General features: G+C 38.1%; 2 protein-coding genes across 14 annotated transcripts in view; one reads left to right on the forward strand and one right to left on the reverse strand.

Annotated features, from left to right (window-relative positions):
- Nucleotides 1-179: 179 nt before the first annotated feature.
- LOC310737329 (tubulin beta-4B chain-like) lies at nucleotides 180-11680 on the forward strand. Of its 13 annotated transcripts, none has more exons than XM_083561627.1 (7): nucleotides 6261-6677; nucleotides 7187-7295; nucleotides 8114-8224; nucleotides 8425-9516; nucleotides 10130-10240; nucleotides 11222-11334; nucleotides 11522-11680. In XM_083561627.1, the coding sequence occupies exons 1-4, from the start codon at nucleotides 6621-6623 to the stop codon at nucleotides 9483-9485; spliced, it is 1338 nt and encodes a 445-aa protein (XP_083417753.1). In that variant the 5' UTR covers nucleotides 6261-6620; the 3' UTR covers nucleotides 9486-9516; nucleotides 10130-10240; nucleotides 11222-11334; nucleotides 11522-11680. The 13 variants fall into 13 exon arrangements, with proteins under 13 accessions (XP_083417749.1, XP_083417755.1, XP_083417754.1 ...); XM_083561620.1 differs by adding an exon at nucleotides 7523-7653 and having other exon boundaries at nucleotides 6265-6677; nucleotides 11222-11680; XM_083561623.1 differs by lacking the exons at nucleotides 6261-6677; nucleotides 7187-7295 and adding exons at nucleotides 180-337; nucleotides 600-708 and having other exon boundaries at nucleotides 11222-11680.
- A 2109-nt stretch (nucleotides 11681-13789) lies between these two features.
- The window catches only part of loxl3a (lysyl oxidase-like 3a), a 16050-nt gene continuing 5453 nt past the window's right edge, over nucleotides 13790-24386 (reverse strand). Inside the window, exons 5-14 of the mRNA XM_083561582.1 lie at nucleotides 22060-22249; nucleotides 21609-21789; nucleotides 21213-21367; nucleotides 20647-20817; nucleotides 19024-19183; nucleotides 18668-18911; nucleotides 17613-17728; nucleotides 17224-17360; nucleotides 16746-16857; nucleotides 13790-16605 (exon numbers count right to left, since the gene is read on the reverse strand). Of these exons, the coding sequence (XP_083417708.1) occupies nucleotides 16532-16605; nucleotides 16746-16857; nucleotides 17224-17360; nucleotides 17613-17728; nucleotides 18668-18911; nucleotides 19024-19183; nucleotides 20647-20817; nucleotides 21213-21367; nucleotides 21609-21789; nucleotides 22060-22249 (1540 nt within the window). The 3' untranslated portion in view covers nucleotides 13790-16531. The remainder of the gene's footprint in view (nucleotides 16606-16745; nucleotides 16858-17223; nucleotides 17361-17612; nucleotides 17729-18667; nucleotides 18912-19023; nucleotides 19184-20646; nucleotides 20818-21212; nucleotides 21368-21608; nucleotides 21790-22059; nucleotides 22250-24386) is intronic.

Genomic DNA, 24386 nt, shown 5'->3' on the forward strand with positions numbered 1-24386 from the left:
CTTTGCAGATGTTTATTCCTTTTAAAACGTTGTTGTGAAACCAGCTAATCAGAAGCGAGTATTTGCCCTTTTAGCCAATAGTCGCGTCATGTTTGCGTCACCAATTAAATCGTTGGAGGGGCGGGTCTATGGCGTAAGGCGACCAATGGGAGCTCGTGGCTGATTTTTTGACTGTGTAAATAGCGGTGTTTGTGACGTTCTGGCTTCAGTTTTGCCGGAGAGAACGAAGTGTAGCATCTCTTCTGCATATTTATTTTTGGTTTTATTTGGACGAACAACAATGAGGGAGATTCTTCATTTACAAGCAGGACAGTGTGGCAACCAGATTGGTTCCAAGGTAAGAAATGAACATTGTCTTCGTTCTGACTTACAACCACCACATTTTTACACTCTCGCTGTTCGAATAACTACATGTTCAACTGTAATCGATGCTGAGAGAAAAACTTCTGTCCGCATCGCCTGCGACAGCGGATTGAAATGATTTTGTAGACTTAAGAAGACAGACTCCTGTGATTTTTTTCAGTCATCCAATCAGTGTTATTTGTCAACAAGTGTTTGAGACAAAATAAATAAGATTACAATTGATTTTGTCCTTTTAGTTCTGGGAAGTAATTTGTGACGAGCATGGGATTGACCCAACAGGCAGTTACCATGGTGACAGTGATCTTCAGCTAGAAAGGATTAATGTCTACTACAATGAAGCTACTGGTGAATATATTTTATATTTTTTTAAGAACAACCTTTTAAAAATTTTCTTTTGTAGTTTTGTAGTACTAGTGGTGCTTGGAAAGCATCACTCTTATTATTGCTCAGATTATTTTTAATATTAGGGGTTTAAGCATGAAACCCTGTTTTTTATTGTAGAGTATTATTATTATTATTATTATTATTATTATTATTATTATTATTATTATTATTATTGATCCACCCTAAAATTGATCGTGCAGACTAACCCATAAGGCCTAGAGAATTTAAACTTGGCCAGATGGTGGAGCTCAATTTGGGGAAAGGTTGACAAAGTATCAACCCAGTTGGCCAAAGGGGTGCGCTACAGTCCAAAAATATGTATTTTGCACAATTTTGACCCTAGCTCGTACAAGGTTTATCGTAGACTCAAAACTTTTAGATGCCTTTTGGCGTATTTGCGCTACAAAGTTAGCTTGAGTTATGTTAAAACCTACTTTTGCAAACTTGTCCTAGGTCTTTTGCGCCATCGGAACAAAACCAGTATAGCAATGTTCAGTAGACTGGGATTGATTGTATATTGCCAATTTCTACTCACTGTTTAAAGGGTCGCCAAAATGTTTAAAGTAGGCGAGTCATTGACAAAAATGGCTATATCTCATTAACTGAATAGGATATCTTTACCAAACTTGGTGGACATGTCTGAGCTCAATCCTTAATCAAAAAATAAAAAAATAGCTTTGACACCTGGTGGTGCTAAACAAACAAAAAAACCTAACCCTGCTATAACTACGCAACCATTCATCCGATCGACTTGGTACTTCGCACGCAGTGTCAGTCCAATGTGCCATAAGGTTTGATTAGGATATTTGTGTATCTTAAGAAACATGGCTGCTATCTGGAAATTACCTGTGATCACCTGTTGGACAATGTTACCAGAGGCGTATTACGACGAAACTCGGTGGTCATGTTCCTAATGTCTTTTTCTTTATGACCTTCAGTACCTCAGTTGCTTGAACCCTGCCAATTGCTGCTTGCAGCTTTATTTATTTATTATTATTTTGTTACTATTATTTATTATTATTTTTTTTTCCTTCTCAAACATACCATAGCACAATCTTGCATCCTGTTGGTACATGTGCTATTACTTTATTTTGGTCTCTTGGTACTCTATAAGCCTGGAAATTATGGGTAATGGCCAGCTTATTGCCTAATAGAAAATAACAGGGAAGCATAAAGGATTTGGTCATTGAAACGCAAACAGGACATGAACTGTATGAAAGCCCAAATACTCGCTGGCATTCCAAAACTACTGAAACAGACACGCACTTATTGTATTTTTGTATTATTGTTGTTGTTTTTATTTATTTATTTATTTTTGGTCAATGTGGCACCACACTACTGGCAGCCTGTTGGCGTAGTTAATTTATTTTTTTCAATTTTATCCTAGCCTTAATATCGTTACCTAGTGTAATACCTAGCCTTAATATTCTTCTACATCTTTTGTGGTACTTTGTCTGTGAACTGACTGCTGTAACATTATAATTCTATCTAAATGAATATTACCATTTTAATTTTTTCAGGTGGCAAATATGTCCCCCGTGCTGTGCTGGTGGATTTGGAGCCGGGTACCATGGACTCTGTGAGGTCAGGACCATACGGACAAATTTTCAGGCCAGACAACTTTGTTTTTGGTAACTATTGCATAACATTTCTAATAGTTAAAATTTTTTTCTTCCTTATCATACAGACCCAAACCAGTAAATCTGATATGGTCTTATCTATTTTGCAGTCAAATTTGGGTTTATTCTGATTGTGTCATTGTTGTTGTTTGCCAGCTGTTTTCTGCTTCCTGTAGCTCTGTATGTAATGATTCTTCACTGCTTCTTCTCCACAGGAAAAAGTGGTGCTGGTAATAACTGGGCCAAGGGCCACTACACAGAAGGTGCTGAGCTAGTGGACTCTGTATTGGATGTGGTGCGTAAGGAGGCTGAGAACTGCGACTGCCTGCAGGGTTTCCAGCTTACTCACTCCCTGGGTGGGGGTACTGGGTCAGGCATGGGTACCCTGCTCATCAGCAAAATCCGAGAGGAGTACCCTGACCGCATTATGAACACCTTCAGCATTGTCCCCTCCCCCAAAGTATCCGATACAGTGGTGGAGCCTTACAATGCCACCCTGTCAATTCACCAGCTGGTGGAAAACACGGATGAGACATTTTGCATCGACAACGAAGCTCTGTACGACATCTGTTTCCGCACCCTGAAGCTCACGACTCCAACATACGGTGACCTCAACCATTTGGTCTGTGCCACCATGAGTGGAGTCACAACATGTCTGCGGTTCCCTGGGCAGCTCAATGCTGACCTGCGTAAGCTGGCTGTCAACATGGTGCCTTTCCCTCGTCTCCACTTCTTTATTCCTGGTTTTGCCCCACTGACCAGCAGGGGTAGCCAGCAATACCGTGCCCTCACCGTGGCTGAATTAACCCAGCAGATGTTTGATGCCAAGAACATGATGGCCGCTTGTGACCCACGTCACGGCCGCTACCTCACGGTGGCTGCCATTTATCGTGGCCGCATGTCCATGAAGGAGGTGGATGAGCAGATACTTAATATGCAAAACAAGAACAGCAGCTACTTTGTCGAATGGATCCCCAACAACGTAAAGACTGCTGTGTGCGATATCCCACCCCGTGGCCTAAAAATGGCTTCCACCTTCATCGGCAACAGCACTGCTATCCAGGAGCTGTTCAAGCGCATCTCCGAGCAGTTCACAGCCATGTTCAGACGCAAAGCTTTCCTGCACTGGTACACAGGTGAAGGTATGGATGAGATGGAGTTCACTGAAGCTGAGAGCAACATGAATGACCTGGTGTCAGAGTACCAGCAGTACCAGGAAGCAACTGCTGAAGATGAAGGGGAGGTTGAGGAGGAAGGAGAAGAGGAGCAGGCTTAAAGAATCAATGTTCTTCACTTTCCTGTAACATTAACGTTAATACATTTCTACTGATTATATAAAATGTTACCAATTTGCCCTGTTTTGCTACTTTTTTTGCACCAAAATGGTTTTAGGGGCTACTTTCTGCCTTTTGCGTATGGGCAGAAATTGTACTATTTGTTCTGCTGGATGAGATTGCGGTTTGTTCCAGTTGATGCATGTAAAAACAGGCAGCATGTTCAGTGCCGATGAGATCAGTCAGGTCTGATGCATCATTTGAAATCTAGGACAAATGTAGGTTTGATCTCATCTGTTGTTCCTGTCTTCAGCTTCTGGCCCTCGAGATCAGTGTTTCTACACAGATCCACAAAGCTGAGCACATCGAAAGGAAAAGGCACACAGTGAGTAAGTACTGCAATTGTATTAAAAGTTATGAGCTGACACACTGAATGAGGAGTAAAGATTATGCACTGTGTTTACTGCTTACCTTCTGTTTGTAGTGTTTGAAGTGTCTTTTGCCGAAGTTTTATACACTCGGTGGCAAAAACATTTTATTGTAATTCATACTATTTTCATGTACAGATTTAAGGGGCAGACCAGGGACAGAGGAATGAAAGGTGATGTATCCACTGCAGAGGTGGCAAAAGTATGCACATCATTTACTTAAGTAAAAGTAAAGATACTCAGATACTTCTGTAAAAGTTGAAGTACTGACTACACTTTTTTTTACTCAAGTTAAAGTAAAGAAGTTTGGGCTCTGACATGTACTTAAGTAAAAAGTAGCCATTACTATTACCTGTTTTAGTGTCATGCTGGTAACTGAATTTGCTCTTGATTCCCTCCACTCTTCTGGGAAGATGTTCCACTACATTTTTGGAGTGTGCTTATGGATATTTGTGTTCATCAGCCACATGGGTATTACGAAAGGCAGGTACTAATGTAGGTGTGGTGAGAAGTCCTGGGGTGCTGTCAGCATTCATAAAAATGAGAAGAGCTTCATAGCAGGCCATTTAAGATCTTCCTCTCCAAAGCATGTAAATCAGGTCTTCCAGTAGCTCACTTTGTGCACAGGTGCACTGCCATGCTGGAACAGGTTTGGGTTTCCAAGTTTAAGTGAATGCAAAATGTATATGCAATAAAATGAGCATCTGTCCAGTCTGGCAACATGAATGACCTGTTGTCTGAGTATCAGCAGTACCAGGATGTAACTGCTAATGATGGAGAGGTTGAGGAGGGAGAAGAGGGGCAGGCTTGCACCATTTCAACAATGTTCCTGTTTCTTCTATGCTCTTGGTCTGTTTAATACCAATAAAACATGTACTTAATAATCATTTTCCTTGTAGTGAATTATCCCCAAAAGTTAATAAAAAAAAATAATTAAGTGACCAATTGGCTCTGTTGCAGGGTTCTGTTAAGCTTTCATTTGGTTCAAATCTTGTGACTAACTGCAGTAGTCACATTGCAAACCTTTTGAATAATCAAACCACTGTTTATCTACTTGTGTTGCACCAAAGTGGTTACAGGGGCTTCTTTCTGCCTTTTGTGTTTATCCAGAAGACCTATGGTTCCTTGTCTGCCTAAGATTGCTGTATCTTTCAGTTGATGCATTTTAAAACTGGCAGCATGTGGGCATTTGGTTGTTTACTAAATGCTTGACCAGTTAAGTAGTTATCCACTCAGGGAAAAAAAAAAGATGCCCGATTCTGCTAAATGTAGTTGAGTAAAAAGTAAGCTGCCTTTTGTGCTATTAAAATCCAGCAGGTTGTTGTTTGATAAAGTTATCCATGCTGTGATGGTGCCTGGTAGGGGTAGTGCACACACAGTAAGTGCAACAGGTGAAATTACAGCAGTATGCATTAATGCTATTTTTGGTGGGGGTTTTTTCTTCTTTTCTTTCCCCAAAAAGAGCAGGAACTGTATGAAAGCCTAAAGGTTTTAGCCATGCCAAAACTACAGGCACAGACGCGTGACTGGTCGCATTACATTTTTTAAATATAAACGACGACAAGGAAAACGTTCTCGTTTAAGTGTTTCAGAAAGAGGTAGGTCTTCACTCGTTGCTTGAAGATGTCCAAACTGGTCACTGGATATCTAGCAGAAGTTCATTCCACCACCTCGGTATCAGAACAGAGAAGAGACCCTGAGAGAAGGTGGGAATGGTCGTTCAGTGCTAGATGATCTCAGGCAGCATAGTGTAGTGTAAGGAGCGATGAGGTTTTTGAGGAAAATAGCACCTTTTTACATTGGCGTAAATCCCGGGAAGAACCCCGAGGGTTGCACTGTGCTACGTCCGAACTGGCCCCACTGTATTCTTTTGTATAATCAATTTCTATTTTGTTCTTAAGTGTACTAATTAATTTTTAATACCTTTTTAAACCTTTTTTTAAATTCATTGTTTTGCTTTGTCATTGAACCTAAGAAACTTTGCTTTTATCATTATTGTAGCATGGAGACTGTCATTATGGTTATTTTCAAAGTTTTTCACTGTGGGGACATATCTTTTATAAGTACAATTTGACTATTTGTGTCCCCTTCAAAACTTGCTCATGAGAAATTGTATATTTAATTGTTATATATAATTATTGATTTAATGTGCCTGGAGTCTTTAGGCTGACAACGGATGAACTCCTAATCACTGAATTCTAGGTGCTTTTTTATTGTTTTCTATCCACTCAGTACCAGCTGCTATAAGTGTAGTGCTATATTTGTATAAATGCTATTTAAAAATACCTTTGTAGATTTATATTCATTTGAAACCTTGGTGTGAAACCAGCCTATCGGAAGCGAGTATTCGCACTTTCAACCAATAGTATTGCGTCATATCTTCACCAATTACATCGTTGGTGGGGCGGGTCTACGACATAAAGCAACCAATGGAAGCGCTTGGCTGATTTCTCTGCCCGTTTAATAAATTACCGTGTTTATGACGTTCTGGCACCAGTCTCGCAGGAGATTGCGAAGTGTAGCATCAAACTCAGTCTTTAGGGAAAACAACAATGAGGGAGATTCTTCATTTACAAGCCGGACAGTGTGGCAACCAGATCGGTGCCAAGGTAAGACATGAAAGCCTTTTTAACTCCCAACCCCGCGCAGCGCCCCCCCCTCTTCTTTTCGATGCTCGTGTCGTTTATTACACGCTCAGCTATAAAGTTCAGAACTAAACCCTACATGTGGAAAATGTGATATCTAACTACATATCAATTATCAGCTATTTACAAGCTGGGTTACCACTAATGAATCTTATCTCGATCACATATGTCATATGCTCATGCTGATGGTGTGACACTGCATTCAATCCTCAATGCCAACATTTTTATTTTTGCTTTGTGTAATAGTGTAGAGGGCACTATAGCATAATCTAAGTGATGTATAGTTGTTAGCCTATGCTATCCTTATGAATAATATTGCTGCATACCGTTACCCCTCTTCGTTCCTCTTTTATTTTAAATTGGGCTCCTGATGGTTTAGACCGTGTTTGTTAATTTTGCATGCTTAATTTTATTTGGGATTCTTTTCAAATGTATCCCCCCGCCCCCTTTAACAATTTATTTTGTTCCCTTAGTTCTGGGAAGTAATCTGTGACGAGCATGGGATTGACCCAACAGGCAGTTACCATGGTGACAGTGATCTTCAGCTGGGAAGAATTGATGTTTACTTCAATGAAGCTACTGGTAAGGCTTTTTCTTTTGTACTTTTAAAAATACTTTGTATATATATTGGTGGTGCTTGGAAAGAATCACAATTGCTAATTTTATTTATTTATTTATTCTTCTGGACAAACATACCATAACAATCTTGCAGCCTGTTGGTGCAATATGTGCCATTTATTTTTCTTTTGGTATCCTGTTTCTCAATAAGCCTGAAACTTTTGGGTAATTTGCAGTTTATTGCCTCATAGAAAATAACGAGGAAGCATATAGGATTTGGTTACTTTAAACTCATGTCATGAACTGTATGAAAGCCCAAAGACTCTCGGCATTCCAAAACTTCAGAAACAGACATGTGATACATAAACGGACTCAGCATAGTGTGAGTGATTGTATTGTGGATAATAGTAAAGGCGAATTGTGGTGTTGCCACATAATTAGCCATCTAAAGATGGTGAAACTTAATATATAACACCACATGTTTGCTATGTTGTCATGTGTTTGGCTGTGAGACCATGATGCTTATGTGACCAATGTGCCTTATTGCATTCTGCATGCATGTTGCTGCAAACGATTATATAAACTGCCAATAGACTCTGGTAGCAGCTTGCACTTATTGGTTTTAATTTTTCTCAAGATGCCCACACCACTGGCAGCATGTTACAGTAGCTTCTTTGTGTATTTGATTTTTTTTTTTTTCTTTTATGTGTCCTTTTTATTTGTTTTACCTAGCCATAATATTTTTTTCTTGTACATTTTTCTGTGAACTGGCTGCTGTAACATTTACAAGAGGGAATTGTTCTCTATCTAAATATATATATTTTATATTTTAATCTTTTCAGGTGGGAAATATGTCCCCCGTGCTGTGCTGGTGGATTTGGAGCCGGGTACCATGGACTCTGTGAGGTCTGGACCATACGGACAAATCTTCAGGCCAGACAACTTTGTTTTTGGTAGCTATTGCATAACATTCTAATAGTTTCCATTTTCTTGTTCCTTATCATACAGTGCCAAACCAGTAAATCTGATATGGTCATATGTTTTGCAGTCAATTTTGGGTTTATTCTGATTGTGTCATTGTTGTTGTTTGCCAGCTGTTTTCTGCTTCCTGTAGCTCTGTATGTAATGATTCTTCACTGCTTCTTCTCCACAGGAAAAAGTGGTGCTGGTAATAACTGGGCCAAGGGCCACTACACAGAAGGTGCTGAGCTAGTGGACTCTGTATTGGATGTGGTGCGTAAGGAGGCTGAGAACTGCGACTGCCTGCAGGGTTTCCAGCTTACTCACTCCCTGGGTGGGGGTACTGGGTCAGGCATGGGTACCCTGCTCATCAGCAAAATCCGAGAGGAGTACCCTGACCGCATTATGAACACCTTCAGCATTGTCCCCTCCCCCAAAGTATCAGATACAGTGGTGGAGCCTTACAATGCCACCCTGTCAATTCACCAGCTGGTGGAAAACACGGATGAGACATTTTGCATCGACAACGAAGCTCTGTACGACATCTGTTTCCGCACCCTGAAGCTCACGACTCCAACATACGGTGACCTCAACCATTTGGTCTGTGCCACCATGAGTGGAGTCACAACATGTCTGCGGTTCCCTGGGCAGCTCAATGCTGACCTGCGTAAGCTGGCTGTCAACATGGTGCCTTTCCCTCGTCTCCACTTCTTTATGCCTGGTTTTGCCCCACTGACCAGCAGGGGTAGCCAGCAATACCGTGCCCTCACCGTGGCTGAATTAACCCAGCAGATGTTTGATGCCAAGAACATGATGGCCGCTTGTGACCCACGTCACGGCCGCTACCTCACGGTGGCTGTTATTTTCCGTGGCCGCATGTCCATGAAGGAGGTGGATGAGCAGATACTCAATATGCAGAACAAGAACAACAGCTACTTTGTCGAATGGATCCCCAACAACGTGAAGACTGCTGTGTGCGACATCCCACCCCGTGGCCTAAAAATGGCTTCCACCTTCATCGGCAACAGCACTGCTATCCAGGAGCTGTTCAAGCGCATCTCCGAGCAGTTCACAGCCATGTTCAGACGCAAGGCTTTCCTGCACTGGTACACAGGTGAAGGTATGGATGAGATGGAGTTCACTGAAGCTGAGAGCAACATGAATGACCTGGTGTCAGAGTACCAGCAGTACCAGGAAGCAACTGCTGAAGATGAAGGGGAGGTTGAGGAGGAAGGAGAAGAGGAGCAGGCTTAAACAATGTTCTTCACTTTCCTGTAACCTTAAAGTTAATAAATTTCTACTGATTATATAAAATGTTACCAATTTGACCTGTTTTGCTACTTTTTTTTTTTTGCACCAAAATGGTTTCAGGAGCTACTTTCTGCCTTTTGCGTATAGGCAGAAATTTTACTGTTTGTTCTGCTGGATGAGATTGCGGTTTGTTCCAGTTGATGCATGTAAAATCTGGCAGCATGTTCAGTGCTAAGATCAGTTAGGTCTGATGCATCATTTGAAATCCTGGACAAATGTAGGTTTGATCTGAAGCCACTGTAAAGGGGGAAAAAAAATTAATGCATGGCCTTTTAGAACTTCCATAGGTTCGGGTCCACATGGAGAAAGTTCTCCTTAGCCTAATTAACAACCACTCAAAAAGAGAGTAATTTTTACACTCTCTCTGAATAACATGTTCATCTTTTTTGCTTTTTATTCTTTATTGGCATGATAAAACTATGCTCAAACAGCCTGTCGGTGGATTAAAATGGCTTTAGAGACTTTGCAGACTTCTGTTCACTTGTCCTGTCAGTCTAGTTTTGATTTGGAGTTTTTGAGGCAAAACTAAGTTAACTTTTTTTTTTTTTTTTTTTTTTTTTCCTTTCCCCCTCTCTTTTACAATTCAGTTCTGGGAAGTCATTTATAACAAGCATGTGATTGACCCTACTGGCGGTTACACCATGGTGACGGTAATCTTCAGCTGGAAAGAATTAATATCTACTACAGTGAAGCTACTGGTGAGTTTATACTTGAGAAGCATCAAACATGCTCTTTTTTAAAATATATAAATAATTTAAATAAAATAGAATACATGACAAGCAATTGTTTTGCATTTTTTCCCCCCTAACTGTGCTGAAATAGAATCGTGATTTAAAAGTTAAGGAACGTACCAAACCAGGAATTGTGTAACGTTACATCCGTATTATTATAAAACTTTTTTTATTTTCCCCCAACTAGATGTAAAATGTGGCATAAAACACTGGAGCAGGAACTGAAATGTTTTTTCATGGAACAAACCAAAATGAAAAATATTGTTCTAATGTAGAAATGGTCAAAATCCCTGTACAATTATAAGGTCATGGCCACATTTGTTTATACATGCTTCATTCTGAACTTGTGATTGCGTTACGATTAGTAACTGTAGTACAGTTTTTCTAATGATTAGCTATAAAATAATAATAAAAAAAAAATCTGGTTGGTATTTGTAATACTGAATCTTAAGATGGCCAGTTTTCTTGTATGCACTCCTTATTCAGCATGTATTTTATACAAACTACAAATTAGCAAAGCTTGTGTGTGCAGTTCAGTTTTGAAAATGCTTTTCTGAGATTAAAAGAATAGCCTTTATTTCTCACATGCATTACAGCACAGTAAAATTCTTTCTTTGCATATCCTAGCTTGTTCATAAGCTGTGGTCAGAGCGCAGGGTCATCCATGATACGGCGCCAGTGGAGCACAGAGGGTTAAGGGCCTCGCTCAAGGGCCATTAATCACAAACATGCAAAAACACATACTAAACTCTGCAATGCTCATTGATGGGTTAACATTGAGCAAGCATGTTTACGACGAGGGAGAGAGGGAATGTTAATAGGGATTAAGGTATTTTAGTGAAGTCATTTCTATTACAGGCTGAACTATTTCTTGCAAGTTACTAAATAAAAAATTTAATTTTTAGGTTTTATATAAATATGCATACAAATATAATTAATCTTTAACAGGTGGCTTATATATCCCCCAGTGCTGTGCTAGTGGATTTGGAGCCAGGAACTATAGACTCTAAAGTCTGGACTATACAGGCAGATTTTCAGGCTGGACAACTTTTTTGTTTTTGGTAACGATTTACATAACATTCTAATAACTTATTTTCTTTTACATACAGAGGCAAACCAGTAAATCTGATATGGTAATGTTTTGTGGTCAAATTTGGATTTATTTTGATTGTGTCCTTGTTGTAATTTGCCAGGTGTTTTCTGCTTCCTGTTGCTCTGTATGTATGATGGTTATGCACTGGTACAAAGGTAAAGAGATGGAGTTCACTGAAGCAGAGAGCAAAATGAATGACCTGTTGTTGGAGTACCAGGATGCAACTGCTGAAGAGGTTGAGGAGGAGGAAAAGGATCTGGTTTAATATAAAATGTCATTGTCTGTTTAATACCAATAAAACATGCACTTAATAATCCTTGTCCTTAGTGATTTTTATGGTAATCCCCAAAAGGTAATATATTTATTAAGTGACCAATTGGCTCTGTTGTCGTGTTCTGCTTCAAGGTTCAGTTGGTCAAGCCCTTATTAGGTTTTTTGTGACGAGGATGGACAGGATTAGAAATGAGTTTATTAAAACGCATGTAGGACATTTGAGACACCGTGAGTGAGGCGAGATTGAGATGGTTTGGACATGTGCAGAGGAGGGACATGGGGTATATCAGTAAGAAAATGCTGAGGATTGAGCCACCGGGAAGGAGGAAAAGAGGAAGACCAAGGAGGAGGTTTATGGATGCGGTGAGGGAAGGCATGTATGGAGACGGATGATCTGTGGCGACCGAATGGGAGAAGCCGAAAGAAGTGGAAGAATATAAGTAAATATAAAAGAGGCGAAATTAAAATCTTCAGTGCAACACATTTATTCACAATGTCTTTTCTTTGCTCAGATTTTATATATATATAGTACAGACCAAAAGTTTGGACACACCTTCTCATTCAAAGAGTTTTCTTTATTTTCATGACTATGAAAATTGTAGTCACACTGAAGACATCAAAACTATGAGTTAACACATGTGGAATTATATACTACATAAAAAAATGTGAAACAACTGAAAATGTCATATTGTAGGTTCTTCAAAGTAGCCACCTTTTGCTTAGATTACTGATTTGCACACTCTTGGCATTCTCTTGATGCCTACTTTGAAAAACCTACAATATGACATATTTTCAGTTCACTTTTTTGTTATGTATATAATTCCACATGTGTTAATTCATAGTTTTGATGCCTTCAGTGTGAATCTACAATTTTCATAGTCATGAAAATAAAGAAAACGCTTTGAATGAGCAGGTGTGTCCAAACGTTTGGGTGGTGTGTGTGTATGTATATACACACACACACATTCAAATATGTAAAGGATCTACTTTGATTTGTACACACTTATTTAAACAACAAAAAGCTGTGCTTTTGTAAAGTAAAGAAAAAAGACAGAGAGCGCCTCTGTCCTCTGTCTCCTCTTTTTACAGACACAAATAAAACACCCTAAATCTCACCCTAAATATTTGCCTCACAGACATAATAAATGAAAGCCTACTTTTAAATAAACAAATCCACATCGAAAAAAAAATATTATCTGTTTATGTAATCCTTATGGAAGTTATAAGCGGTGCAGTTTCTCCGGTTACACCTCATTAACCGTCCGTGTGGAAACATATCAAAGGTTCCGTTTGGTGTCCTGATAATTTACGTAATTTAAACCACCACAATTACTTTAAAACTTTTTACAAGAATATTCTGTCTTCATGATCTAAGTTTTACGAATAACAAACGCATTTGCTTAAAGCATCTATAATTTTCCATGCCCATGTTGAGTATTCAAAAATATATTTTTTAAATATTTATATCTAATTAATTTAAGGTACATTTTAGTACAGCGCGATTAAATATTTTAATCTATTTAACTTGAACTTAAGTAAAAAGCAGAGTCAGTACTTCAACTTTTAACAGAGAATTTTAAAACATGAGTATCTGTACTTCTGCTTAAGTAAGACTTTTGCCACCTCTAAAAAAAAACCCTTGCAGGTGTTTGGAATTAATTAGCTGTTTAGAGTGTGACACCACAAGTCTCCAATATTGAATTTTTTTTTTTTTCTGAGATACTGAATTTTGGGTTTTCATTAGCTGTAAGCCATAATCATAAAAAATTAAAAGAAATAAACACTTGAAATATCAGTCTGTATGTGATGAATCTATATAATATACTGTGCAAGTTTCACTTTTTCTATTGAATTACTAAAATAAATGAACCTTTTAATGATATAAAAATTTATTGAGATGCACATGTATGTGCATGTTTAACTTATTTTCATTTGTCATCATTTTCTGTAACTTTTCTTGGTCAGTAATGTTTCTTACAGCAGTGCAACACAGTCTGCCAGGCAGAGCAGTGACTAATATTTTACCCAATTTGTTGTCTTAGAATGACCAAAAGATTGATGTGTACAATAAAAAAGTGTGTACAATAACATTTTATATTTAATGTATTCTATTCCTCGATTTTCTGTCAGATGTTAAGAACAAGCGGACATTATGTATAGGCTACTTAATTTTTATTTAGTGAACTTTGGATAAACCAAAATTATTATACATGATACAAGTGACTTTCAGGTAAATGTAATAATGCACTTTAAAAATAAGATTGCAACATTTACTGGACAAAAACAAATTGAGAGTGGTGCTTGAGGGTGCAAAACTCAAGAGTAATTAATCTTCGTTGAAATGAGCAGGCCCATGATAAAGTGCCCAATGGCTTGAATGATTGCCCTGATGGTATAAATAGCCATGACTCTGACGTTACAACCTCATTCAACAATCATTTACAAACAACAAACAAATTGGTGCAAAGGTAAAAAATTTAAGCCATTTTTAAAACTTTTTTTTTTTTTTTTTTGCAATTTGCAAGTATAATATTTAAAAAAACATTTAACAATTATATTGTCAGCTACAGAGTTCAGAATTAAAGCCCACATGTGGTAAAAAGTCATGTGAAGCCAAATAGCCACTAAATGATGAAACAATTCAGCTGCTGATGGTGGTTAGCCCGGTGCGCATACCCTGCTATTAACATGGCCACTTGTAACTGGTTCGGCTCCACCTAAGTTTTCCTCTCACGCTGTCTGAATAAGTGGGTAAACAGTGCAAAATAATGGAGAATGTGTTGAGGAAGTGAAGGCAGGGTGGAGAAGAGTGGCAGGAGTGATTTGTGATAGAATGGTATCTGCAAGAATAAAAGAAAAAGTTTATAGGACTGTGGTGGGCTGTGTAATTTATAGGACTGTGGTGAACTGCTATGTTGTATGGTTAAGAGACAGTGGCATTGAGAAAAAGACAGGAGGTGGAACTGGAGGTGGCAAGTGATGCTGAGATTTTCAGTAGGAGTAACTAAGATGGACAGGATTATAAATGAGTTTATTAGAGGGACTGTGTATGTAGGATGTTTTGGAGACCAGGTGAGGGAGGATAGATTGAGATGGTTAGGACATGTGCAGAGGAGGGACATGGGGTATATCCGTAGGAGAATGCCGAGTATGGAGGAGGTTTATGGATGTGGTGAAGGAAGACATGCAGGTAGTTGGTTTGAAAGAGGCAGATGTAGAGGACAGGGTAGTATGGAGACAGATGATCCGCTGTGTCTACCCCTAATGGTAGCAGCCGAAAGAAGAGGAAGAAGCTGTCCGAATACCTACACGGTTAATTTTAATTGAAGCACAGAGATATGTCTTATATGTTTCTGTCTATGTTTCACGCCATTGGACAGCAAAAGATGGCACTGCACTAGTGGCAGCCTGTTGCAGTAGTTCCTGTGCGATTTATTGTTTATTTAGAATGTATAATTTTATATATCTTTCACACTCTTTGTTTTAGATTTTTCTAAAACAAAGAAGGTCTTGTAATTTTAACTTAGTCTTTATATTCTCCTACACCTTGTTGCTTGTACTTTGTTGTATATCTGTAAACTGCCTGCTGTGATATTACAATTTTACTTTGGGATTAATGAAGCTCTCTTTCTCCAGAGAGCAGATAGATTTGGAGACGTGTACTATGGACTTCATGACGGGCAAATTATCAGGCCAGACAACTTTGTTTTTTGATAAATATTCCATAACATTTCTAACTTTCTTTCTTCAGTCCACAATTTTCTTTTTTATTAACATACAGAGGCAAACCAGTAAATCTGGTATGGTCAAATTTGGGTTTATTCTGACGGTGTTCTTGTGAATTTGCCTTTTGTTTCCTGCTTGCTGTAGCTCTGTAAAGAGGAAAAGGAAATGGAAAGAGTGGTGCTGGTAATAACTGGACCAAGGGCCACTACACAGAAGGTGCTGAGTTGTTGGACTCTGTATTGGATGTGGTGCGTAAGGAGGCTGAGAACTGCGACTGCCTGCAGGGTTTCCAACTTACTTACTCCCTTGGTGGGGGTACTGGGTCAGGCATGGGCACCCTGCTCATCAGCAAAATCCGAGAGGAGTACCCTGACCGCATTATAAACACCTTCAGCATTGTCCCTCCCCCAAAGTATCAGATACAGTGGTGGAGCCTTAAAATTCCACCCTGTCAATTCACCAGCTGGTGGAAAACACTGATGACGCATACTGACAACGAAGCTCTGTACATCTGCTTTCATACCCTGAAGCTCACAACACCAAACATACGATGACCTCAACCATTTAGTCTTGTGTTTTGGTAACTTTTCTCTCTGTGGTTTGCACTTTGATTTGAATAAACAGTGTGCTTTGGGGTGTAAATGCATTCCTTGTGAAATGTAATAAACATGTCTAGAGTGTCCCTGCCCTCCTGAAAAAGTAATATCCACTTTTTTAAAAGCTAATATAAACTTAGTTTATTTAACCATGATGACTGAGCATAGTTTAAGCATTTTGTTAAAAATATGCTCAAGGCATTTTCTTTTAAATAAATGCATCCATTATGAACATTTTAAGAGATTTATTATTCTTTTTAAAAAAAAATGATTGGTAAAGTACTAAACTGGGCTGCTCCGTTTAGCTATTTCCTCTTTTCGGACAACTGGCTAATTTAAGTCTATTTTTGAACTGGTCCTTGATTTGAATGTGGGCTATAAACTAGCTCTCAAATCACTTTGTAAACTGAAGAGTTTCTAATCTACAGATCTCCTCAAATGTTGATAGAAATAGCTCTAATTAGGTTTTGATGGAGAGCTATAATAAAAAGTATTCCGTAAGAATAAATAGTTGAGTATATTATGAAGTTTTTTCTCATAGCATTTGAAAGCAGTTTCAGGTGACTGGTGTTATAAGATCTGATTATTCATCTGACCAGGATAAAGTTCAAACTCCTTCTCTGCATCTTCACTGTATGAATCACCTAAAAACAAAACATAATAAATGTTATAAGTGTGGTGTTAAAATGCACCACACAAGGAAGATAAATCATGAACCTATCAGTGGAGAAATGTCTTGAAAAATCCGAACATGCAGGTCAATACAAATAGGGTTAGGATATACCTAAGTGACATTTATGCAGCCAGATTTGCTGTCCATCGTATTTGCAGTTGCAGCGCATGGCATTATTGGTGAAGTCACTTTCTGCTACCTCAAAATTCGGGTTTAGTACAACCTGTGAGAGACAAAATCAATACAATTATTGATATATTTTTGGAAGAATAAGAATAAATAAAATAATTAAAAGTGTGTCTTTTTCATTTTAAGATAGCTATATCAGTTCAAATAAACGTTTTTTTTTGTTTGTTTTTTTTTTTTTTTTTTAAACAGTCTTTACTTTCCTGGAATGAAAACTATGATTGTAAAGCTTGCTATGTGCTGTAAATTTGCTGTGCTGTTGTAGTCTGCCACAAGAGTGCAGTCTCTAAACATGTATTTGCCCTGTGACAGATTTCTTCCCTTGCCATTACAGTGTGTTTCTGCATTTCATAAATGTTTTTGTTAGGCAGTGATATTTTAAAGCAGATAATGCTCTGTCTACCTGCAGTATGTAGTGCCCGGGATTAACGTCAGTGATATCAATCCACTGGCAGTCTATATCATGTCTGTACGTGTCCCAGCAGCCAACTGTGATGCCCTGTTCACCAAAATTGGCACACTCGTATTGTTTTGTAACACCTGCAGCAATAAAGTTAAATCATATGCTTCTCATTTTTTGTAGACATGTAATCTAAAAATGTCCTACCATAATACAAATGGGTCATTTGATATGTAGATTGTGTCACCCTTTATGGCATTGTGCGTATCCTGATGATTTAGGATTCAGCTGCCGTTAACACTGTTACACTCATAAATATTCAAAAACAGATCCAGATGTGCAGACTATGCCTCTGCATATCAAGCGCACCATTATCATAACCCCTGCCTTACCTTCATTACATTCTGTGTCCTCGAGGCAGAAGCTGGCTTTGTGACCTTCTGCCACTTTTGTGCCATTGAGATCCAGAAGGTCGTAGTTGGTAAAGATATCCATGCTGTGATAATGCCTGGTAGGGGTAGCGCACACGTAGTGAGTGTAGCAGGTGAAATTACAGCAGGACGTATTTCTGCCCTCACAACCATTTCCAGGTATGAAACTACACACAATTCATTTTAAATCCTATTCAAAATCCATATAAAATACCCCAAACATGAAAAGATCATTATGTAGTAATAAACGTGTATGTTTTACAGAAACAAATTTAAATACGATTTTCTTCTATTATTGTATTTGTCAATTATATACAACACAGACTCATCGCACTTTGTGATATAGTCACAAACTTAATCTATTGATTTGTGTTCATGGACACAAATTTCCCTCTTTTTTCGTGTCACTGAGCACCACTGCTTCAGTCTCCATAGCAACGGAGGCAGAGGATCATGGGTAATACACAGAAATTACATGGATAATATTTTTCCCCATTTTAATAAAGAAAATAAGGTAGACAATATATGGTTAGGGTTATACTGTAATATATGTGTATCTGTAATTACTGCAGTCTCCTTAATTAACCGGGAGAATACATTTACTGTATTTTGACTAGAACAAACCACTGAGAATGGTTTATGATAATGAGCTTACTGAATATAAAGCAATAAAACAAGGATATAATCTTCTGTTTGAACGTTAATTATTAGTGCTTGAAGATTAATAAATCAATAACAACATGAGAAAAACAACACCACCACATCTGTGGTATCCAGTGGCAAAAAGAAAACTTTGGCGGAGGCATCAAAAATACTTCCCATTGAAATACATTGCACAGAAAGTCGTCCTCAGTGACATGAAAAAAAGAGGGAAATTTGTGTCTATGAACACGAAACTAGAATACATTTTGTGACTATATCACAAAATGCTGTGAGACTGGGCTGTTATATCACATTGGCCATCACTGGAAAATAGTAACGAACAAGCAGTGCTGTTTATCCGTATACATATTTACCTGTGGCATTCATGCCACACCCAGGAACTACGGCCCAAGCGTGGACGGAAGTCGGCCTGGCCTACGTTATGGATCTCTGAGGAGAAGCGAAGAAGACGCCTTTGTCCATATGGCCAGTTTTCATAGGCTGCAGATTTGGAGAGACAGTTTTCCTCTGCTGCACAGTATAGCAAATGCAGTGGCCGGTCTTCTATATAGACACTACGTTCCACGAGAGGGGCATTAAGGACCAGGTCTGATGCCGCTGAGGATTGTGGAAGATGTTTATTATATTAAAACTTCTAGAAACTTTAAGAGTCATTTCTCTCTTACTGGGCAATCTTTCGTGTAGATTAGTCAGTGTACATATTACTTACAGTCTGTGCAGATAATTCCAGCGGAAAATGCAGATCCTGCCCTCTTACAGCTGAAAACACTATGGTGCTGACACTCAGCAAGGGTCATCTCATCTCCACGACACTTCACCCCACTCATCACCATCTCAGTCACTTTACTGCTGTCCCAGTACCACGTTTCCTTCGAAACACAAAGGATGTTATAATGACAGTACAAAGAGTTAGACAGACCTATTACTATAATGAGGGTTCACAAGCAGTCTGATAATTACAGATCCTGCAGGTGTTTCGATCATGTGTTCTATCAGGATTACAGGTTTATATATTCTATACACTTTCTCATCAAAAACAAAGTGTACGGTGTGTTTTTTGTTTATTAAGGGATTGAAATTCTTATTCATTCAGCAGTCCTTTATTATTGTGTTTGCATGCAGGGCATAGCCAGGGACTAGATGACTCAAGGCCTCCATGGCCTCCCTAGTGCTCCATCTGGCGGCAACACATATTGCCACTCTGCTCTCAAGGTCTGTTGTGCCCCTGACCATATGGATCTGCACATGGATTCTGACTGCAAGGGCTATTCACTGAGCTACACGATGACAATATAGTGAATATAAATTAGATTACAATTCTGTTTACACAAGGTCATGCTCAGCTATTTCAAAGAATAACAGGTAATTAATAGATTCATTTTAAATAATTATGAGAATTTTGCTTTGTTGTCCATGAATCAGTTCATCTTGCCAAGAGAACACAAATGGCTCCACTATCTTACTGACACAATTGCAATATTTGTAATCTTCCTATTTATCTTGATAACTGCTCACTTTAGTATAAACATCACTGAATACATTATCATTAGAAGTGTTCATAATGTCTAGAGTGCAAATGGTTGAAAGTCAAATAAATATCTCATCATTTACCCAAATTAAATCTTTGATCTTTGATGATTCAAAGTTCCCCGAATGCATTTTAATCACAGAATAACAGCATCAGTACAGCAACATACAAATCATAAACAATGATCTGGCATCTATGATTTCTACTGTCTACAAGTACCAAACATTTTCAATGTCCTCCTAAATGAATTATGAGCTATGAATTATAGCTCTTGTTTGCAAGCAACACAATACATTTTTTGACGTCGTATGAGGATTTATGTATATATGTTATAATAGGCTTTTTTAACTTCCAAGTTGTGGAAAGGACAGCCTTATTGTACATCTGAAAGTTTGAGTCTATCCTTGCTGCATCTGGAACCTGTCAGCCCACAGCTTTAAATCCACAAATGCACTTTGTATTACACCATTGTCTGTATGTGATTTGTTTCTTATCCTGAAATAAACCTAAAGTCTCAGCATGTTACACACAGCAACTCCTGGTATGTTTACATTGTTTATTTAATGCATTGAAGCCAATACAGTGTCCTGGCAACTCCCTCCCTGTACAGATTATATATGGCTCAATGTGGCAATTCTATGCTTTTAAGACACTGATATATAAAACTGTTCATTTTCAGTAAGATCATCTTTCAAAAGGTTGATGCAAAACGTTTCACTTTTGCCAAAAGCTGTCCAAAATATTTGTAAGCACGGATATCTATAATATAATGCTCATGCCCCTTGACATTTAGGGAATTCTTACTCTGAGGCCACTGCTGGCATGTCCCAGTCCCAGCTGCCTGCATGCCACCATGGCCTCTCGAGAAGTCCAGTCATCACCACAGATCAAGCCCCACTCCCCTGAAATATCAGTGTTATTGGCCAAAATCTCCACTCTGCCTTCCAACTGCGTTCGGCCTCCAGTCAGACGGATCTGTGATGAGTTTAGTGACAAATAGCAAAGAGTAGAGAAAATTATAAAGCAGTTCAGTCGGGTGGCCATTAACAGTCATTTAAATTCACCAGCTAGTGCATCCATGAAATATCATTGGGCGATTCTATAAGTTATAGTGCAGTAATCATCACTTTTGCTTTTATTTTAATTAAATTTAAATTTTTATTATGTTTTTATTATGTTTTTAAAATACATAAACTAAATATAATATATATCCAACAAATGCTAAGCATAACCTAAAAGCATTTTAAACCATATTAATCTTTAAAAAAAAAAAAGTATTTGCTTTCACACATGTAAAGTCAAAAATAAAGAGCTATTTTATTTTTAAAACTAAAGTAATACTTTGCCTCTATGTAACTAAAAATTCTGACCTTTTTTTCAAAACCCATGTAAGGGACATTGCACTTGACTGAGGCATCCTCTGTGTGTTTGCACTTCTTAGCAGTGATGTTGTTATGAGGGCAATCCCGCAAGCTCTTCTCATTCCCATGGCATCGTACCTCATTCATGTAGATGGGTCCTGTGCCTACGGTCAGGTTATCATTGCACAATATTACATTTTCTGACTATCATATGAGCAAAAGGCAACAACACCCATAATGATACACGCTAATATATTTGCACAGAATTACCTTCTAATAGTTTTTCATGCAGGCATGCTCTAAACAGAAAGCTCATAAAAATATACTTAGTTTTTCATTATAACAGCCTATAATGGTAAAATACTTTCAGTCCAATCTAAAAGATATGTGCTCAGTGAAATCCACCTTGGCCCATGCGTGCATCAGTCAGAGCCTCTTTTGCTGTACCGAAGCCCAATTCTCTGCATACCACACTAGCTGACTGCAGGTTCCAGAGGTCATCACACACTGTACCCCACACAGAGCCTTTCAGCACCTCCACCCGGCCTTCCCCTGTCTTTGCTCCACCCTTTAGACGTATCTTAGACTGAAAGCGAGAAAAGAATGACCTTTGTTACTGTTATACCTTTAGTCATTATTCTAACTAGTTTATTGCTTGATGATTTACTGCAAAAGAGCAGTAAAAATATTTTATTTTACCAAAATCACAGTCTGATATTTTCAATAAACAATCCTACACTATGAGCTTTTAACACAAGTACATTCAAACATATTCAGAGCTTTGAGAAAGCCTGCTAGTGCAATTGTTTCCTACATTGGCCACTATTCCTTCAAAAAGCAACAAATTTAAACTTACTGTACGGTTTTGCTTTCTCTTGTGTTTGTGATCTTGAGCGAACTGGGGTCCAGGCACACAACGAACTGCAGCGGGGCCTCCAGACGGACAGGGGCTGCTAGTATTCTTACTGAACTCCATGGTACAGGCCGAAAGATGAGCTTCACTTCCACTGCAGGCCACAGTGTGAATCCTATACACACTATTGTTTCTAGGGATATCGAACAGGATGTAATAAAACTGCTATTTCCCATTACCATTTTTCAAAAGTTTATTAGGAAAGGTAAAGTTATATAGTAAGTGAAGATATCATACTATAAATAACTTTAAAATAGTATATATGGCTCTAATATGGTCGATGTTACTTTTGTTAAGATAAGATTTAAAAGAAACACAGACCATACAATTATCAAAATATTACAAAGTCTAGCATTTCTTTGCAGATTTCTCAGGAGTTTTGCACAAGTGCACATTATGTAATGTCATGTGTACAGGACTGTTAGTTCTAGTTAGTTTTGTGTTTGTTAATTTATATTGGTTTATGTAGCACCTTAGTCCTAGAGCAGCAAATGTATTTTTCTAAAACATGGCTTGTTTTTTTGTAACAATATACCAATAGTGCCTTTTTAGTAAGCTTATCTTTTAATCAACTCAACCAGCCTATTTTTGGCTGAATTCTGTATTTTTGTTCGTTTTTTATTTACAAGCTTTTTTCCCACTGGTTCCATCCTGTGCATTTACGCACAAATATATCACTCATGAACATGGTCTGTCTAGCACAGCACTCTCTGCTTACATTTCACCATCTGGTGCGAATCTGCAAAAGTGTCTCTGACGTGGACTGTAATTTCAAAACAGAAAGAGAGAGTGGAAGACAGGCAGATTGCAAAGAGTGTGGTGGGGTGGGGGGTTGTGGATTGAGTTGAAAAATACTTCAGAAATCGATACAAATTCATTACTCATGGACAAGCTATAAACTGCAAAAGAATACATTCAAGCACAAATTCTTCCAGCAAGATTTTGGCATGAGGTCTCACAGATGAAAGTTATAAACTTTCAAGGACCATGTTTATACTAATGATATATAATCAGAACAATATAAGGTTTATGATCAAGTTGGTCCATTTTATTAACTCTCAGAATCAGAACTGATATTAATAATAATCTAGGATAGTACCAGGATTTACATGTTTATGTCTATATTCCAGTAAGCTTTATTACAGGATGTGACAGGTTTTTTTTTTCATTGCAAATGAAGTTTTTCACAGGAACTCTACAGTATACAAGCAGACATAAACACTTATCTTAAAAATAATGTTTTTCGATTACATAATATGCTCTTTGTGCAACTACTCATAGATGAACTAAAATTAAGATAAACACTCACTTATTGAATAAGATTAAAGATATGTAATTCTCAAAAGCAGCCAGCAGCTGAACTCTCTTGGTTGCTTCCTGTTTCCCTCAGCCACCAGCTATTCATTTAACACTTTCTATAATTATTCCCAATACATATGCCTTGTTTGTCACGCTCTCATATGCAATGTTCAACTTTCTTTGCTGTACCAAAGTTTAGACAAATGTTTTAAAAATGACAAAAACAAGTAATCAAAAGGATAATATATATATATTTTTTTTTTTTTTTTTTTTTTAAATCATTCACATTCAGTAATGTTTTTATCCTGGTAAAGGTTACAGTGAATCTTAAGATTATCTCGGTAACACTATCTATGGGGTAGGAATGCACCATGAATGAGATGAGCAGTTTATCACAAAGCACCATGCTCACATATTCACACAGTCAATCCACTTTTCAACATGTTTTTAGAAATTGGAGGAAACTAGGCAGCCTGAAGGAAACCAAAATATCCACAGTAAGAATGAGAGAAACCTCAAATAAATAGCAAGTTTTGATAGGACTGAACCAGTGATCATAGAGCTGTAAGGTAGCCATCAAAACAGTTTAAACAAACCAGGCACCCTTACAATAAGGTCGGCATACAGTGCATGTCCTATTTAAGTGACTAGTGGGAATGTTTTATTGTTAAACATTTGTATGTAATATTGCATGTACACTATATCAGTGGTCCCCAACCTTTTTTGTGCCACGGACCGCTTTAATGTTTGACAATATTTTCACAGGCCGGCCTTTAAGGTGTGGCGGATAAATACAACAAAATAAAATGATACGACTGGCATTAAAACTGGTATTTTTTAAAAATATAATTATAAACGTGAATCCACTGTGTTGTTTTTTGTTCATTTTGCTCGCTTGGGGGTTTGAATTTAGCAATAATGTATTATGTGTTACCGGCCGGAGCAGCCCCTTTAAGAGGGTAGCGGATGGA

The sequence above is a fragment of the Silurus aristotelis genome, assembly GCF_946808225.1.
Source record: "Silurus aristotelis genome assembly, chromosome: 14".
In the NCBI taxonomy this organism is placed as follows: Eukaryota; Metazoa; Chordata; class Actinopteri; order Siluriformes; family Siluridae; genus Silurus; species Silurus aristotelis.

Bases quoted from the DNA above. Each gene is read 5' to 3' on its own strand.
- LOC310737329 (XM_083561623.1), top strand. From the start codon at position 281: ATGAGGGAGATTCTTCATTTACAAGCAGGACAGTGTGGCAACCAGATT. The intron at 338-599 runs GTAAGAAATGAA...TTGTCCTTTTAG, and splicing joins GCAACCAGATTGGTTCCAAG to TTCTGGGAAGTAATTTGTGA. The intron at 709-8,113 runs GTGAATATATTT...TAATCTTTTCAG, and splicing joins CTACTACAATGAAGCTACTG to GTGGGAAATATGTCCCCCGT.